At 33.2% G+C, this 19352-nt stretch overlaps 2 protein-coding genes across 3 annotated transcripts; one reads left to right on the top strand and one right to left on the bottom strand.

Annotated features, from left to right (window-relative positions):
- On the bottom strand, positions 1-7548 carry LOC148303499 (FGFR1 oncogene partner 2 homolog). Its single transcript, XM_088269858.1, has 5 exons — positions 7432-7548; positions 7214-7348; positions 4872-5108; positions 3297-3422; positions 1-1905 (listed from the first exon to the last, which is right to left on the bottom strand). Exons 2-5 carry the CDS (start codon positions 7346-7348, stop codon positions 1783-1785), a joined length of 621 nt encoding a protein of 206 aa, XP_088125984.1. The 5' UTR covers positions 7432-7548; the 3' UTR covers positions 1-1782.
- Positions 7549-9271: 1723 nt separating this feature from the next.
- On the top strand, positions 9272-19352 carry Pgant6 (Polypeptide N-Acetylgalactosaminyltransferase 6). Of its 2 annotated transcripts, none has more exons than XM_088269857.1 (11): positions 9272-9403; positions 9722-9908; positions 10692-10764; positions 11050-11361; positions 12578-12766; positions 13337-13514; positions 15319-15547; positions 15996-16217; positions 16944-17104; positions 17273-17384; positions 18473-19352. In XM_088269857.1, exons 2-11 carry the CDS (start codon positions 9756-9758, stop codon positions 18647-18649), a joined length of 1806 nt encoding a protein of 601 aa, XP_088125983.1. In that variant the 5' UTR covers positions 9272-9403; positions 9722-9755; the 3' UTR covers positions 18650-19352. The 2 variants fall into 2 exon arrangements, with proteins under 2 accessions (XP_088125983.1, XP_088125982.1); XM_088269856.1 differs by having other exon boundaries at positions 9298-9403; positions 9749-9908; positions 18473-18788.

Below are 19352 nucleotides of genomic sequence, written 5' to 3' on the forward strand. Positions count from 1 at the left end.
TTTTTATTGGTTTTTGGTGCCAAATACAGTCGAACTCGGTTATAACGAGGAAGACAGGACCGACTGAATTTGCTCATTATAACAATACTCATTATATCCGAGAATAGCTTTTTTTTTATAAATCCCAAACAATTTTATTGCTTAGGGTCGAAAATGTGTTTTTAAAAATCAACACAATAGTTTTAAAAAAACATTTTTGCTCATTATACCCGAAAAGTAGCTCATTATAACCGTGAATGGAGAAAAATCACTAACTAAAATGTCTACAAATGTTTTCTCGTTATATCCGAGATCTCACTATATTTGTGCTCGTAATAACCGATTTCGACTGTATTTCAAAAGACCAAAAATACATTGATGTTCGAAATCTTGCTGTTACAATACATTTTGAAAAATGTGAATCTAGAATTGAACAATCTATTTTTTAAATCATTGCTTTCACATAATCCTAAATTGTTTTATGGCGACAGTTAGTCACTGCAAATAACCATGAAAGGAGGCTTGTCTACCTTCTATTTAGTGCACAGCACTGTCATTATTTATATTTTTTCACTTTAATAGAGTTAAGTTAATTCATTACATAGAGTTAAAAATAACAGTGTCGCTATTAGAGTAACTACTTATTGTAAACTGAGATTTCAATATGTTAATATGTCTATAGCTTAGCGTACTTAAATAATTACACGTAATCCCTTAAACACTTTGTTGACCATTTAACAATTTCAGTAGAAAAATAGAAACATTTGAAGCCATTTCTTTAAGAATAAAATGCATTGTAAAAATATTGAATCTTGAAAATAATTTTACACACTTAGTCAAAAAGACAGTCTTCAAATACTGATTCAAGCTGTTCAATTGGTCTCTTTTGAATGAAATTAACAAAAAATACACAAAAGTAAAATAAAAGAGCGTTGGATAGTAAGAATCTGAATTAATAAAGCCATTAACCCTTTTTGATGTTGTTGTACCAATACGTAGGAGATATTTTTTTATATTCAGGGCGAATGTGTTATATTTTTAAGAATTTGATTTTATAAATTTTCTTATGCAAATTAATGACAATCAACTGAAAAATACATTTAATTTTCATTACATAAACACAACCCTCACTTTAGAAATAATTTCCAAATCAAATGTAATTACACATTGGTTAAAAATGGAAAGTGAACTGAATTATTATTGTTATGTGTACAGATATAAGTATGTACATATATAATAATAATTAATTATAATAAAATCGGCTTAGCTGATCCAAATTTAACATAATATTTCCTAACAAGCCTTAGAAAACTTTGAATTAACAAGAAAGTAATCGCAGAATAATGAAATGACATCAAATGCATTTCACTATCTAAACAGTTTGATAAAGTATTTATTTCTAGAAGAATATGAGCCCGAATAAATTCATCGATAACTTTTTAATTCAAAATAAAATACAGCTTTATCATACTTCGAATGATGCAATCACAAGTTTGGAGATTGTTTTAGACAACTACGCAAGTTTACGAGTTTTATACAACTAGTCTAATTTAAATGTACTTAACCCTTACTTCAGTAATATTAATTTAGTATTAACCTTCAGTTTACAGGTAAGAACGGTTAAATCCAAAGCTAACATGCTCTGCAGTATAAAGGCGGAAAAATAGCGCCCAAATTGATATACCAATATATAGAATAATTATACAAAATTAAAAACACTCAAACAGGCATGTTTCCAGGTAATCATTAGGTATAAGACAGTAAGTCTTAGAGTTGACATGAGCTAGGTGAATTATGTTTACGTCACGTGTTAGAACCAATAACCGCATCAGTCTGAACATCCTTGTCTTGTGTTGGTGTACCAGAATTTAACAATGTTCCGTTTGACCCGTACTTTCGAGATAGTCCTAACATCTCTCGTAGACCCTGTGAACAATATATATAAAAATATACAAAACTGCAGATGAATTATGTAAAAATGATCTAAAGACAGAAAAAGATTATTAAAAAAGTTCTTAAAAGTCATCACTCAGGGCATATATGACTTGAAAAATATCATATAACCGATCTACAATTTTAAAAAATATTCAATGCAAAATAAACACACAATCATATTAGGCACCTGAATAAGTAACTGAATCTGTTAGTTTAATTGTCAAAAACATAACATATAGAATATAACATTGTAAAGCACAGTAAGACCCCGGGTTAATGTTATTTGAGGATTCCTTAAAATCGTAAGCTGTGTTGGTACAATAAAACTGTGATTTTCCACTGCCATGTACGATATGTGTATACATTTAATTACCTAGACCAGTGTTCCCCAACCTTTGTATCACCACGGACCGGTCAGAATTTGATAATTTTACCGCTGGTCACTGAGGGGGCCCACGTATATTGTGTACATTTTATATTGTTTAATTTTTTTTGTTCGCTCGTTAAAACGCTAAATGAACGAGAACTCAAGCGTGTTTCTTTCCAACAAGACGGTTCACGAGATGACAAAATGACACGAGAAGTGCGTTGCTTGTGTCCAGTTTATTCCATTGTTTTAATTTGGTCGCTGTCGCCACAGAAAACCCTGTTTCACACAGACAGGATGTCGGGAATGGCAATAAGGATTGGACTGGTGTGATGGCAGTCTCAGAGCATTCCGCCACGATCCAGAACACAGGCAGAATTGTTGCCTCGAATGTAGTTTGGGATCGAAAGTAGAGTGGACACCGTTGTCAGAAATGAAGACTCTAAAAGTGAAGACTGACCGGAGCATTTCGATGCGAGCATTCAGGCACTCAGTACAGCGAGCCGAGCGCTCCATCCATAGCTTCAGATGCTCGGTGACGCTCGCCGTGAGCGATGTTACGACGTTATGTTACGACAAAATGCTCCAGTCAGTCTCCACCTTAAGAAGTATATCTGGCAAGAGTCTATGAGACAGAATAAGGAACGCCATGATAAGGGATGTTTGCGAGATCGAAGATGTCATTAGGTGGGGAAGGCAACGAAGGAGACAATGGTATGCGCATGTGAGGAGAATGGAACCATCTAGACTCCCCCACGTTGCTCTGTACGGCCAACCCCAAGGTAGACAGCTCCTAGGCAGACCACCAAAGAGATGGATCAACAGCTGGGAATCGACATCGCAGAAGGCTAGACCCTTTTAAAAACACGCCACAAGGCCTACACCAAGAAGAAGATGAATGTAGTTTTTACGGCCCAGTACCATTTGACCCACAGACCGGCACCGATCCGTGCTCCGGGGGTTTGGGACCACTAACTTAGACTATTTCTAGATCAATGCAATAAATAATACAAACCTTGTTTTCTATGACTAGTTGCGAAAGCAACTCTTCTTCCTTTGGAGCATTTTCATCATCGATGTATGCAGCTCGATGCATTACAGAGGTCATTTCATTTATTTTCTCAGCCTGCTGCCGAATGACCTAAAAATTACAAAAAAAATATTACTATATTTTCAAGTACCCTAGCTTGTACAAGTATATATATGCAACCTCGAATGCCCTAGCCATTGCTGCTATTCTCGATTTCCTATCTACTATTCCTTTTCCATATACTTCACTCTGAGCTCTTTCACTTACCATATCAAATATATTCCACTCCTAGATTCAGTAGTACAGGACTTGCCTTTGTGTAATTAATAACGAAGTTAACGCCGTGAGGATCTTACACGATGTCCTAGATGGTACTGATCCTACATTGGTACTCCATCAGATGGAGAGAACGGAGAAGAATAGTGGCTTTAGAGCCACTAGTGAATATTATTTTACACCTATTAGTGAATATTATTTTCATATCACCAATAGATGTCTCTAGTGACGTTCTAGTAATTCAAGAATAATGTTTCAAAATTGGTTCATATATATGGAGCTTCCAAGAAATTGAGTAGTGTGGTTGTCAATAATGGGTGGAATTGGTGAATGTTACACGTGTGTAAAGTGATCACTTAAACCAGCCTTTGACGGTCGTCAGCCCCGTAAATGCCCCGACTTCCATATTCGTCTTCATCTTTGATGAGATGTCAAAAAATAATATGAAAATAACTCCTGTAATCGGAGATAATCCAGATGTTGTGAACAAGTATTTGCACACACTCAAAATGTTGTAAATATGATTAGTGAATGTTCGATGTAGAAATTACATATGTTGACTGAGGATCCAGCTCAATGGTTAAAAGCGATATTTTTATGGTTGATACAATCAACTAGACAGTTCCAAGATGAAAGATATATGGAATTTATGATTTAACCGGTTCGATGCCATGAGCGCATTAACGCGGGTCTCCAATTCTGTGCTCGCCAGGCTAGCCATACAAAATGAACGCAAAAAACGTGCTCTCGTTTGAGCTTGTCGTAAGCCAGCATCAAATCCAATTGCAATATTTTTTAATTATGTACATATATAGAAACATCTAATAGAAAGATCAATAAATACTAAAATATTACAATTTACCGATATAATCAAAGTTACAGTCATATTTTTAAAAGCTTTCACATTTTTGTTGAAAAAGATCACGGCCTGCTGGGTACAGCTGTATTAATACCTTCCAGCATCAAAAGGGTTAACCTGTTAACTGGGCGGGACGCATAAATACGTCAAACGTACACAATATCGGGTAGGGGTAGGACATATGAACACGTCCTTGAAATATATGTTGCGCCCTGGAACAGGCGGGATGTATATTTTTCGAACAACAAAGGTATTAGTCATCCATACATGTCTCGACATGAATTTAAGACACGGAGTGAATCAGTATTCGCGCCCGTTACAAGTTGCGTAATTGGACAGCGGACCGCCCGGTTAACAGGTTAATGTTGCATAAATTTTGCAGCGCTGTTATGGGAAATTATGTATGAGATAAATAAAATAACAACCTCTTGTTGGCGTTTGTTGATGATTCCTTTGAAGTCGATGCGGGAGTTCCAGATCTGTCTCTGCACGTGCTGCCGATACTTTGTCATAATGTGCTCGAGGGCCCGGCGGTGGTCGTCTAGGGCCGCCTGCAGTCGCTGGTTCTCTTGTTGCATTTCTCTCATCTCCTGTGTACTGTAAATCAGCACCGAATGAGGCTGACGCGAACCCTCATTCAACGCCTGGACTTCCTCCTGGTACTATACATAAAAGGTATAAAATGATTGGTGATAATATTTTCTTTTATTTGTATACATTTATTTAAATTACAATTCATACATATTCAGAAATCTTTTTTTCTTTGCAGAGACCCACCAAGCCACCTTGTGTGTCTTGTCGGTGGAGTTCTTTTTTAAAACATTTTTTTTTTGTTTTTAACGATTTTAACCTAATATACACACAAAACAAAGAGAAAAAAATTAAGAATATAAAAATTTTACAATTTTCATAAAATTAACTCTTGATCATTTACCCATTCCTTTATTTTGCCTTTGTTCCGTATTTTATTTTGACCTCTAACATCCGTGGGTAACAAATTAAAAATGTTCGGAACGATATATTGCAGTGTTCGACTCCCATATTTATTGTTAATTCTTGGGACTATCAAACCTTCGTTGTGTGTAAATCGTATATCATAGTTGTGAACTAAAGGATTTTCATATTTTTGTATAGTTTGTGGTTCAACGATGATACTCATCCACAATATTCCACGTACCGGCAGTAATTTTAAATGTTTATATATCAAGATTGGATTGTCCCTTTGATTATATATATGACTGGGCACAATTTTTTTTGACTATGGAATATTGCAGATTTTGAACCATTTTTAAATTTGTTGATATTATAATTCATTATCTTATACTGTAACTAACTTCAAGCTGTTTCACTGAGGGGGTAAGCAAAAAGGATAGCATGCTACGTGCGTCTGACCTAACATACACCCCTTGCCGGTTCAACTTCCAAACATTTAATCATCAGTGCATGTTTAACCTCGGCTCGTAACGCATGTCTATTGCTGAAACCTTAGTGCATGTTGGTCTTCGGGTCGACCAAAAATTGCATGTGTTAGACATTTTGTGTAGTTTTGAGTGTGTTAATAGTGCTATGGTGGTGAAGGGTGGTATTGTTAGCATGCTGTGGTAGTGATTGTCCTGACGAAGAGACGGGTACGTCTCGAAACGAATAGACATAAAAATCTCGGTGAGTGGTTATATACTAATATTATTAACATTTTTGTAAAAAAATAAATAAATAAGATTTAATCATATGTTCGACATCTCAACACAGAAGTAGGGTTAAAGGAAGTCTGGGCATTCACAGGGCTTGAGACATGGCATCAGCTAGCATAAGTGTAATCACTTTATACACAGTGTAATCCTCACCCTTCTTCCTTCACTTTGCGCTTCCATCACACTTGCCAAATATACTTTCCTAGTAATTTTTCATTATCTAGTCGCAGCACACGCCCGAAAAGAAAACTTAGATAACCTTAATTTCCATTTTTAAATTTTTACCTTTCATTATATTGATTTTAAGACATTTGTCTATGGCTAAGGCATCGCAACAGCATTAAATATCACTTTAAGATATTTTTAAAGAGAAGATATCTATCTACAAATAGGGATAAAGTTGTGGTAGAATGGGCTTGAACCCAGAAATTTTGACTCAGAGTCTCCGACGCTAACCACTCGACCACAACCAGGCTATATTAATAAATGCATTTGTTAATAGACAATTCATTTGTCTTTCTATTCTAGATCACAATAAAAAATAATTTGCAGTAGTAAAATCACAATCCACATAATTTCATTATTTTTTTTACATCTTTAGTATAGAGAAGGAATAAATTTTACAATGAAAAAAACATTTAAATTTTCATATCAAAAGTGACAGATACTTGATATTGACATCCTTTCTCTCTCATCAAGGCCTTTTATGGCATTGACATTTTTATGACTCGAAAGATTAGAATATCCTATTCAAGAAGCTATATTAAAAAATCAAAGCCAAAAACATCATTCACAAAAAACATTATTATGGCAAATATGTTTATTAGAGTGATATTGTCATACAATGTCAGACCCTTAGCCATGTCAATATTTTAACTATATATTAAATTCAAAGAATAATAATATTAAGATTGTATATTATGAAAGTGAAAGTGCTCATTCGAATATATTATTGATACATAATTACAAATAGTAACGTGACAAGAAACGTTAGGATTCAAGCACCGTAACACCTTTGTCTATATGAGTGGGCATCAGAGTACGGGTGTATATACAGATGAACTAAACGAACTTGCCTGTTTCATTGATTCTATTTGTCTGTTTATTGCTTGGGTATCATTCAAGAGAGAATCGGCTACACTCTCTCGTTCTTTTAGGCGACCTGCTAATCTTTTTGCATCTAAAATGATTTGCTGAATCGACAGTGACATCTGAAAATAATGTGACAGTTGGCTGAATAAAACATTAAGAAAACGGTTTATAAATAGGTCATGTATGTGTATTAGATATTTACCTTGGTCTTAACAGTGAAATATAAATTACACAGCCGAACTGTGTTTTATATTTCTATAACAAGCACATCGCTCGGAACATCCAACATCCGTGATCCACAGCGATTTCGGAATCAGCTGTTTATGGACAGTCCCATAGACAACAAAGTATTTTGTAATGCCATGTTGTCGTTTTCATTTCTAATTTTAGGGGAGGATTATATTAAATTTTCAAGGTACCTATCTACGTAACATTGAAATTTATGGAATATTCATAGAATAAATATATATGAGTAATGAGTTTTCCCCCGCCTTTTTCTTTTTACGAAATTTCGAATGCGTGAATTATATTTAAAAATACGTATCACCCACAAGGTTGTTTTTTTTCTTTTAATATTTTTTTGCATTTCAAATTTATGCAAATAATTCTTTCATTCCGAAGTCTAAAAAAAATTTCCACCTAAATACACTCGTTGAAAATTTGTAGGTGGCGGAATTATGAAAAGGAAGTATTTTTAGTAGAAAACATCAACAATGGTGACGAAATAGTTCTCGCATGGTTGCATCGGCTCTTTACCGTTGTCTAGAGAAGAGTTACACTCACGTGAATTGGAGAAGGCCAGTCATAATGCCTCTCTACAAAAGGAAGGGTTCTAGGATGGAATGTGGGAACTATAGAGCGATCAGTCTATTGAGTGCTGTTGGCAAGATGTATGGTCGAATCCTTATCAAAACAACCCCAATAAAAATCCTTATTGGGATGTCCAGAGTGGATTTATGAATAGAAGAGGATGTATGGACCAAATTTTTGCCTTGTGCAATATTGCGGAAAAGTTATTGGCCAAAAACCAAAAGCTTTTCTGTGCTCTTGTGGATTTGCAAAAAGCGTATGACTTAAAGTGTTATCTCAGTATGGGGTAAGCAGTAAACTTATCCAAGGCATTGCATCCTTGAACGAGGATAGCACTGCATGCATTAGGGTAAGTGGTTCATTTTCATCCTGGTTTAGCATCTCTAAAAGTGTTAAACAGGGATGTGTAATGTCACCGTGGCTGTTTAACCTATACATGGATAATTGTATGAAAGAACTGAAAGATTTAAATGTTGGAGGTAGAATTCATAATTTCACTGTCTGTTGCCTTTTGTATGCTGATGATGCTGTTCTTCTTGCCGATAGCAGTGAAGACCTGCAGGCGCTGGTGACAAAAATGTATAATGTGTGCAAGGAAAATGATTTATTGATAAATGTTAGCAAATCCAAAATTATGGTTTTTGAAAGAAATGAATGTAGATCTGAATGTAAAATATTGGTAAATGGAAAGATTTTGGAGCAGGTAAATGATTTCGTATATTTGGATAGTATGTTTTCTAGGGATGGAAATATTGATAAAGACACAGAAAGGAGAGTAAATGCTGGGAACAAAGTGAATGGTGCACTGCAAGCTGAGACAAGCATTATCGATAAAATTAAGAAAGGTGTGTTGAAATGGTTTGGACATGTAGAACGAATGAGTGTGGAAAGAATGGTAAAACAAATTTATGAGGCAAATGTAATTGGAAAAAGAGCAGAGGAAGACCGAGAAAAACTTGGCACGATCAGGTATGCCAAATGCTTGAAAGCGGTCAGATTAGGAGCCGAAACAATCAGCGGGTATGTATGAGGAGATGCATGAACGTGGTAGAAGCGAATAATGTTTGCAAAGACAGAATGGTGTGGCATTCTATTCTCTCTGCCTACCCCTGCAAGGAAGCGGCTTGATGGTTAGTTAGTTAAATATTTTTTACAAAACATATTATTTTTCATTTGAAACCCTTGTACAAATTATTACCCATCTATTTTTATGACATATCTATGAAACTTCTGCTTTCGCTTTTGCCTCTTGACAGCTAAACGCCATAGATTTTGTATTGTTTACGTTTACTCATGGAGGTCATGATCATTTGTTTAATCTTTAATATACTCAAGAACGTTTAATTTTACAAACATTTATTCAGGTAACTAGTGACAATTTCCATTTAGTAGTTTGCGTTGTTGGCAGTGTGTGAATTCGTATATACGTACATTTAACTCTGCTATTAAATATGTGTTACTTTCATTTTATCCAAATCATTACTGTTGTTGAAACCGGTTAGAAAAAATGTACGTTTTGATGCCGAATGTATTCTCTTATCGGTCGTTAGAGATAGGCTGACAATATCATAGATTTGAAGATTGCAAATATTGTTGTCACATTCGGTGCCACGGTTGCTGTTATGAAAACTGTTCAAATACGATAAAACGAATCGCAGCTTCCGTTTTTTTTTTATTTCCAGATATACTGATACTGGATTTTATTTCAGTAAAATTATGAAAATGAAGAGACGGGTGAATAGCTTGTTGAAATTCTTATTAATGGCATTATTTGTCATTACTATCACAGTTTTTACATTCAAATTGGTGCGCCCACTAACTAGAAAAAACCTTCCTGCTTTCGAAGCACTAAAGGAACCTCAGCCCCCAGTAAGTATTTAACCATTTTTTGTTTTTGTTTTTAATAATTAAAAAAAAATATATTTTTTTTTACTAATTCAGATGATTCCTATTATTTTTTTTAAACTTCTGGGCCTCTTTCAGCATGATTATTTAACAAAACTAATGATAATATTTTTTTTCAATTTGCTACAGACTGCATTAGCTACTTATATTAATATAACATCAATATCTTCTTCACTTTTTATAACCCTCTTCACATCAGAAGTAAGCATACCGCTAATCATCTTATATTCCAAATGTACGCTTATAACTCTGAACTTGACCAATGCAATGCCTTAAAATCGTGCAGTTAAATATATTTTTATAATGAATAATTAATTTTGATATTATTATTGATAGTAACCATTAAGAATTCCAGTAGTGATCATGTTTGTAAGAACAGTGTCCGTCGATGGTTGCTTCCCGTTGGAAGGGACAAGGTAGAAAGTGAATTAATTAAAGTCCAGTTGTAATTATTTTATTGTAAAACCTTTATACTGTAAATTGTTATTGTATCTATTGTATCTAATAAATATAATCTAATAATTAAAAAAACAAATAATAGTAAATAAAAAAATTGTATTAACATCTAAGTATTTCGGCTCAATACAGACCATGCCTAAAGAGCTATAATACATATAGTAAAAAAAAATATTTAAAAAAATGTATGTATCTATGAAATAAATAAATAAAGAAATATCCCCTACTATACATAACTCTTGATCACAGTGAATCCAAATGTGTTAAGGAAATTTTGTTTGACATTTACAGCCTGAATATAAAAATGGACAACCAATTGATTGGCACGATTACTCTAAAATAAATAAGGATCTGAGACGAAAAGGTAGACAATATTTGTATTTTGTAATTCATTTCATTGTTTTATACATATCAATTCAAGCTTACTGAAATAAATTTTAATAACATTTGAGTTTAAACCTGCTCCAGTGGTTTGCATTGAAAGTTTTTAATTATTATTCATGAATTCCACAGCAATGATGACTTTCAATTGAGTTTATGTAAATTTTATTAAAATCATCATTATTTCTCCAATGGTCGTCAAAAGTAACCTTTGTTTTCAACAACAATATTTCAGAATTATGCAATGAATCGACTTATGTCTTTTTAGGTCCCGGGGAGCATGGAGTGGCATTTGTTTTATCTCCCGATGAAAAAGAAGAAGAAGAAAAGCTTTATAAAGTGAATGGTTTTAATGCTCTTGCCAGTGATCAAATTTCCTTACACAGGAGTATTCCTGATATTCGGAATCCTGGTTGCCAAAGTAAAAAGTACAATTCCTATCTCCCCGAAGTTAGTGTCATTGTTCCTTTTTATGACGAGCATTGGACAACCCTTCTGCGCACTGTCTATAGTGTCATTAATAGGTCTCCACCTCAGTTATTGAAAGAAATTATACTGGTAGATGACGGCAGTACCAAGGGTATGTTTTTGTTTTGAATTCGTAAGCACTAGTACATTAAAAATTTGTATGGGCTTCCTTCAATTATTATATTCAGTAACCTGAATTTTTGAAGTTAAAAATTAATATTTTTGCTTTCAATTTTGTCCGCCTCCATAGTGTAATGGTCAGCACGCATGGCTACCGTACTGGAGGTCCCGGGTTCGATTCCCAGGGGGATCAAATAAATATAAGTGATTTTTTCACTCTAATATTTATTCAATATTACCCTGGACTGTTACCTGAAGCGGAGGGTTGATCACCTTTCCTTCATGTGTTAACGATCAAGATAACACTGCGTTTATATGATGCAGTGCCCTATGCACCATCAGGGTGCGGATAAGGGCTTGAATGAAAATTTTAATAAAGCAAGACATAACTTATGTCCATAAAGTACATTGCAGGCTTTATACGATCTTCTCGGATAAATTGAGGAGAAAAAAACTATTTATATTCTCACTTTTATTAAAACGTAAAAGTAATCTGTAAAATTGAGTTTGTTAAAAATATTATGTAATAATAGATTTGCTGCATTCACTGTACTGAAAACATCTGGACAACCCAATTGCATAATGTTAAAGTCTGCATCTCATATCGCTCACTCCTTTCAAGAACATCACAAATCAAAAAACTTGATTTTGCAGGAGAACGTTTTTAAAGTTTAAAAATATAATACAATGTATTAAAAATAAATATCAAGCCACTTATTGAACTTTTTACTGTGCAACAGATCTTTTTAGGTAAAACCTGAAGGTGTTTTGTCCATTTGAAAAATATTTAGTATATTTAAAAAAATAATTAAATAATACCTTTTCTTCAAAATGCATAAACATCACTTTCATCCCTGTAGCTGGTAAATATTAAGTTAAAAATATGCCTCTTTTGCTGGGATATACAACATTTTTTTGGCATTCCGAAAACATGCACAACTGAAAAATTATAATTTTTGATTTATGACGTTCTTGAAAGGAGTGAGCGATATATTACTTATAGCATAACTATCAAGCAGAACAAATACAGTATTTATGAACAAATAAAGTCGGTATTAAACATTTTGCCGTACATATTTTATAAAAAAAATATTCTTATTTAATATCAGCAGATATTTGGGGAAATACTACATCGATAATGCAAAAATAAATTTCAAAAATGTTTTTTATGAATATATTTTTAACCGATAACTGTTGTGCCTTTCCAGAATTCTTGAAAGACAAATTGGACGAATATATCAGGGATTATTTGCCGAAAGTTCACGTCATACATCTTCCATCGAGGCAAGGATTGATCTTGGCTAGATTAGCGGGTGCCAAAAAAGCTGTTGGAGAAGTTCTTTTGTTCCTAGATTCGCACTGTGAAGCCAATGTCAACTGGCTTCCCCCTCTATTAGGTGACTATCTCAATAATAAGTAGGATTTCTTCAAATTCTTTCTCAATAAATATCCCATTATTTACAACATTTTGAGTGTGTCCAAATACTTGTTCGCAAAATCTGGATTATCTCCGATTACAGGAGTTATTTTCATATTATTTTTTGACATCTCATCAAAGATGAAGAAGAATATGGAAGTCTGAAGTCTTGAAGTTTATTAGTATTAGTTTAGTAGTATTACATACTGATATAAGAGTTTCTGCTTAGTAAAATTCTTCTTTACATCTCACCAATAGATGTCTCTAGTGAAGTTCTAGTGATTCAAGAACAAGATTTCTTAATTGGTTCATATAAATAGAACTTCCAAGAATTTGAGTAGTGTGGTTGTCAATAATGGGTAGAATTGGTGAATATTACACGTGTGTAAAGTGATCACTTAAAACAGCCTATGACGGTCGTCAGACCCGTAAATGCCCAGACTTCCATATTCTACTTCATCTTTGATGAGATGTCAAAAAATAATATCCCATTATTATCTCTAAATTGATTTTTTTCATCTACATCGTTACGCTGTATGATTTGTTTCAGATCCAATTGCAGAAGACTACAGGACTTGCATGTGCCCGTTTATCGATGTAATAGCTTATGATACATTTGAATACAGAGCGCAAGATGAAGGTGCGAGAGGCGCTTTTGATTGGGAATTATTTTATAAACGGCTTCCTTTATTACCCGAGGATACTAAAAACCCGACCGAACCGTTCAAGTGAGTAGAGACTTCCACATTTATCATGGTTATTCAATATTCACTATTGATATAAATAGAAACACCTGATTAAATTATTTGTGCATCAGTGGTAAGTTGGATTGTGTTGACTTAAAGTTATTCAGCATTGAACGCCATTTGTGCACACAAGGCTTCTTAATGTTTGCGCAACAGCGATAATAGTTTACGGATTTAATAAAAACTTTGTGAATGAAGGAATTACACATTATATTGATTTTTTATTTTTGATATTTTACATATGCATATTGAAAATACAAGATTTCATTTATCGAATAACGCTAGCTTTAAATGAAAAGATGTTTTATTGTTTTCTTTTTTAAATATTGTATAATAAAATTCTTTGTATTTTCTCTTTGCAATCCCGAGTACTCATGCCATTACTGCGATTCTCCATGTCCTAGCATAATTTTCTCCTCCATTTCCTTTCCCATTAATGTTGTTCACCTTGAACTTCTTCACGTATGCCATCTCTATAATCAAATACATTCCACTCCTCTATACAAGGTCCTGCAGTGTAAGATGTTTATATAATTAATGGTCGAGTTAACACCGCAATGAACTGATGTAGTGCCCTATGCACTATTGGATACGGATAAGATTAGTCAGAAGGAGGTGAAACAATGTTTTGAAAGTTTTTACTCGAGGGATATTCATAAAAACTAAAAACTATTTAAAATTCTGACAATTTTTAAATAATTAATTTATGGTATTAGGTCAACATTTAATTTAAAATATCACTGTCAAATTATTTATAATGAGATAAGCGTCCTGTTTTCCTTATCACCTAATTACTTTTGTTTCATAAGTTTATCATTATGCAACATTTGTCAACAGGAAAGTATTAGTATTTAAATTTACCATAATGGAGCATTTAATTTAGCATATCCCATTACATCCTTGGCCGATAAGCAAATTTATAATATCATCCGCCAAAATATTATTTTATTCACATTGTTTTTACAAATCTATTTATAATAAATAAATAAAATCAACATCTTTTTTTATTATTTAGATGTGGCTATAATTTGGCTAAAAGTTCATTTATAAAATCGAATTCTAAATATGGCAGTTACGTCATTGAAAGTAATTATTTTTTTCCAAATTGTTGAAGCTATTGGTGTTTATCTAGCAAAATAACTAAATACCTTAATTTTATATTGGAAGAAATGATATTTATATAATTATATCAGCGTGTTGTTTTATGCATCAAATCTAATCCATATTCAAATATGGTATTTGAAAATGATGCGGAATGCATCGAAACACGTGTAACAATAGATTTTAAGAAATAGTGGTATTTACTAAGGAAAACTTAAATTAAAATATTTTACAATTTAAATTTGCAAAAATGTAAAAAAGACCACCACTCACTCTCACTGTTTTAGGATGTTTATGCATACTGCACATTGATATTATCAATACTCAGCTAACTGTCATATATATACTCAGCTAACTGTCATATATCGTAGTCATACAGGAGAAAGTGACGAAGTGCATTTTTTACAAAAACGTGATTGTTGATTATTTGATATCATACTAGCTCAATGATGACCTGGAAAAAATCCCAAAGGATTTTAAACTCAGAAGTATAATATATTGACTTGTTATAAATGTCTAACTGCATGGGTGTTTATTTTCTTGCCAAGCAAAAGTGACTTAAATGGCCCTCCTGAACATTTTGTTTTGTTAGTTGGTCGCTTTCTCCTGTACTACTACGATATAACCAATGTTATAACAAGTTGATATTTCTTTTTCAATAAAATTCTTTCTCAATTATTTTTAGGAGTCCCGTGATGGCCGGTGGTTTGTTCGCCATTTCCGCCCGCTTCTTCTGGGAGTTGGGAGGATATGACGACGGGCTTCAGATCTGGGGCGGGGAGCAGTACGAGCTGAGCTTCAAGATATGGCAGTGCGGCGGACGCATGTTGGATGCTCCGTGCTCTCGTGTGGGACACATCTATAGAAAGTATTCCCCCTTCCCCAATCCGGGACGCGGCGACTTTGTAGGAAAGGTAAGCCAATGATGACTCTAACATTTGTTTGATTTAAAATTTTATATTCCTCTACATCTCCTCAAACAATTAGAACTTTGACACACTAATGGGCATCTTTGACTGGTCTGAATATAAGACTAGTATGAAATAAATGAAATGTTTGAAAAAAATAAGATTTTTTGTGTTTGTTTTTCTTATATGTAACTTCAGAGATTAATCAGAGGTCCATCACATGTATTTATCTACCTCATTTTTTGTTTTGTCGGATTCTATCTTTTATTAATATATTACACAAAGTTGAAAGATGTAAGACTTTACACAAGGAATTTATTGCAACTAATAAACAACAAAAAATACTTTTACTTATAAAAAAAGTCTCCATATCTCCAGTATAACATACTTAAAATGGGTCTAATGTTCTTATCACTGTTGATATTGTGATATTCAATATTGCTTTATTTTGCAGAACTACAGGCGTGTGGCCGATGTGTGGATGGATGAATACAAAGAGTATATTTATGACAGGCGTCCTCACTACCGTGAAATAGACCCGGGAGATTTGACAAAACAGAAGGCATTGCGAGAGTCCCTGAACTGCAAACCCTTCAGTTGGTTCATGAAAGAAATTGCCTTTGATCTGCCAAAGAAATATCCCCCAATTGAACCTGAAGACTTTGCTTCTGGAGAGGTACTTTTACCCTTTTTTAAATATAAATAGCAGTTAAATTATATTTTAGCAATAACTGCTACAAATTATGTGGATGTTTGAATTAATCTGCTTTCCTGTAAACATGATGTACTATGACTCCATTAAAAACTGTGTTTACAATATGTATACCCATAATTATGTTGTGTTCGCTTATAATAATTATTTAGCCAAGAAATGATACAATTGGTATACTGTATTTGTTCCACAAATACGCAGAAGAGCTTTTGGTTCTTTTCCAAAAACTTTTCCGTTATATCGTGTAAAGCAAAAAAAAACATCCATGCATCCTCTCCCTTTCATAAATCCACTCTAAACATCCCACACTTTATCCTTTGTTATGGTTCTTACTCTTTCTTTGAGGATTCGTCCATACATTTTACTAACAGCACTCAAAAGACTGATTGCTCTGTTGTTCCCACATTCCACCCTAGATCCCTTTCCCTTGTAAATAGGCATTAAAACTGCCCTTCTCCAAGTGTATATATTTGTTAATTAATGAAGATACAACTTAAAATTTGTCCTTCAACTTAGGACACATACAACAAAAAGTAAATTTAATATGCATTAAAAGTTGTGTTATAACCGGCTTCCAATGCACATGAATGTATATTGGCCCCAGGCAGTTTTGCCAAACAGGTTTTTTTTTCAGTGGAGGATTAGTAAAAATCACCACATTCGTTAAAGATGTTTTTTTTTATTTTTTAGATCCAAAGTGTAGCTGCACCAACATTGTGTATAGACACCAGAAAATTTGGAGCTGGCAAAAGATTTGGCGTAAATCGTTGTGTATTAAGCAAAAAGAACAGTGACGGAGATTCCTACAACTCCGAACAGAGTTTCCGACTCTCTTGGTCAAAAGATATCAGGTGCGTTCAGGCTAATGAAATTTCCAGAATTATTTTCAAACAGTTTTAATTAAACCTGTCCATTAATAATTCTGATTTATTTTGTAAAGTATATAAAGCAATTTTCAAATAATTCTTACAAAAAAGTAACAACGTATCGAATTACCTGGAAATTATGTTATGTTACAGGCCAAAGGGTCGATCCATGTGTTGGGATGTAGCAGATATTCATGATAAGGCTGAGGTCACACTGTTTGGATGCCATGGCCAGGGAGGAAATCAACTATGGAGATATAAACCTGTGAGTTATTCTTCGTGGTATAGCATTAAACACACTATATTACATAATTATCACTTATTTATTGTTTCGGCATTAACTTTGTGGTAAGACATGTTACAATAATTAAAGAAAACACTTCGTTTTTTACCACTTGAGTTTTATTATAGACTACATGTTTCAGAAGTTAAACTTCCATCATTCAGGTCTGTATAATAACTATAATAGTTATTATACAGACCTGAATGATGGAAGTTTAACTTCTGAAACATGTAGTCTGTAATAAAACTCAAGTGGTAAAAAACGAAGTGTTTTCTTTAATTATTGTAATTATCACTTGATTAAGGAAACACTTGTTTTTATACCACTTGAGTTTTATTAAAGACAACTAGTTTCGAAAGCTAAGCTCCCATCGTCAGGTCTGAATAATAACTAAAATATAAAATTGTTCTATAAATAAGGAGAGAATTATTCGAAACAATAAATAAAATAATTATCACTTCATTACGCATGACATATTATCTTGAATATTATTTAAAATTACTTTTAACGCATTTCGGACAGGAAAGGTATTACAACTCGTTAGGTCTATTGGTTCTTAACCCATTGCACCACTAATAAAGATGGCATACACACTATTTAATTTTTACATTCTTTTTTATTACAGTACAATTAAGACTAAATAAATTACACACAAAATAAAATTAGTTAAACAAAAATTTATTTTCAAAATAAATTAATGAATGCATATAAAGTTATTCTCCACAGTTTTTCTAGGATTTTTCACAATGTAACCTTAAAATAAATTATTTTGTTACGCGCAAAAGTTAACACATTGTTTGTGGGAAACGCTTAAAAGCGTCTTGAGCATACTTTTGGTAGAGAGAGAGACGCTTAGCGTTTTATTTGCTTAATTTTGGTGCAGTGCGAGATGCCAAAAAACATTGTACAGATTGGAGTTGGGTTTGCGATTACTTGTGATTGATGAAAAAACTGCCCGCCAACAGTGTGTTGATAAAACTGACCCCAGTAATTGGTAGTAGTCAATACATCCACTCAAAGTAAAATAAGAAATATTTTAATGTTTTAAAAAATATAAGTTTCTTTTCTAGGAAAAAATGTGGCTCGTTCATGGCGGCAATCCGCGCTGTCTGGATTTAAACATTCACAAGAAGGAAATATTTGTGACAAAATGTAATCCAGATTCAAAGACACAAATGTGGAAGATTGAGCGTGTTAATTTAGAGAGGTTAAAAGATTGGGACCACGATTTAGAATCCTATCTTTAGTTTGTCAGTGCTGGCTTGCCGTTGTATTGTTGATCATTGAGGAAACGAAATGGTTGGATCCTAAAAAAAGTTCGCTCGACTGGTTCATATAAGATGTGATTATACATGTACATATGTTTATCAAGGGTTATAAGGTGGTGTGGGCATAACATTTTTTTTAAATATCTGGAAACTAAAATAATGTCTTATGGTGCAACATTGTGTAAGTTCCCAAGTGAGTATTTTTGGAAAGTATTATTTTATAAATAAATAAATAAATTATTTATTGATTTTGTCTATAGATGCTGGTAATATTGATTTATTGAATAATCATGGTTGAACACTGGGTATTATTTATTAACCCTCATTATACTGATACGCTGCATCCATGCTCTGAAAGATGATGTTATGGGGGTATGTTTGTACAGTGGTCAATGATTTAATCATTTATATTTATTGACATGGTATTGTAAATACAATTTTATATGAAGGAGAATATATCAAGTGCAATTTGTTTGAATTTAAGATGTGCTATATTTAATATTAATTTCTGCATTATTTAATAACTTTATTTATATCTATGATGCATAAAAAACATCCGTATTAATTACGCTGATGTAGTTATAAGAATGTGTAGTTAGTTTCCATATTTGTTATATTAAAATAATAAAAATGAATACATGGCCTGTTCAATTGATACGTAGACCGACGTCATAAAATAAAA

The sequence above is a fragment of the Brachycentrus maculatus genome, unplaced genomic scaffold, assembly GCF_059751285.1.
Source record: "Brachycentrus maculatus isolate JH-2025_06_01 unplaced genomic scaffold, ASM5975128v1 h1tg000366l, whole genome shotgun sequence".
Taxonomy (NCBI): domain Eukaryota; kingdom Metazoa; phylum Arthropoda; class Insecta; order Trichoptera; family Brachycentridae; genus Brachycentrus; species Brachycentrus maculatus.

Excerpts from the sequence above, each read along its gene's own strand:
- LOC148303499 (XM_088269858.1), bottom strand. The coding sequence starts at position 7,348 with ATGTCACTGTCGATTCAGCAAATCATTTTAGATGCAAAAAGATTAGCA. Across the intron at positions 5,109-7,213 it reads AAATAGAATCAATGAAACAG|TACCAGGAGGAAGTCCAGGC; the intron begins GCAAGTTCGTTT and ends TTTTATGTATAG. Across the intron at positions 1,906-3,296 it reads AACTAGTCATAGAAAACAAG|GGTCTACGAGAGATGTTAGG; the intron begins GTTTGTATTATT and ends TATTGTTCACAG.
- Pgant6 (XM_088269857.1), top strand. The coding sequence starts at position 9,756 with ATGAAAATGAAGAGACGGGTGAATAGCTTGTTGAAATTCTTATTAATG. Across the intron at positions 12,767-13,336 it reads CTGGCTTCCCCCTCTATTAG|ATCCAATTGCAGAAGACTAC; the intron begins GTGACTATCTCA and ends GATTTGTTTCAG. Across the intron at positions 17,105-17,272 it reads TCTTGGTCAAAAGATATCAG|GCCAAAGGGTCGATCCATGT; the intron begins GTGCGTTCAGGC and ends GTTATGTTACAG.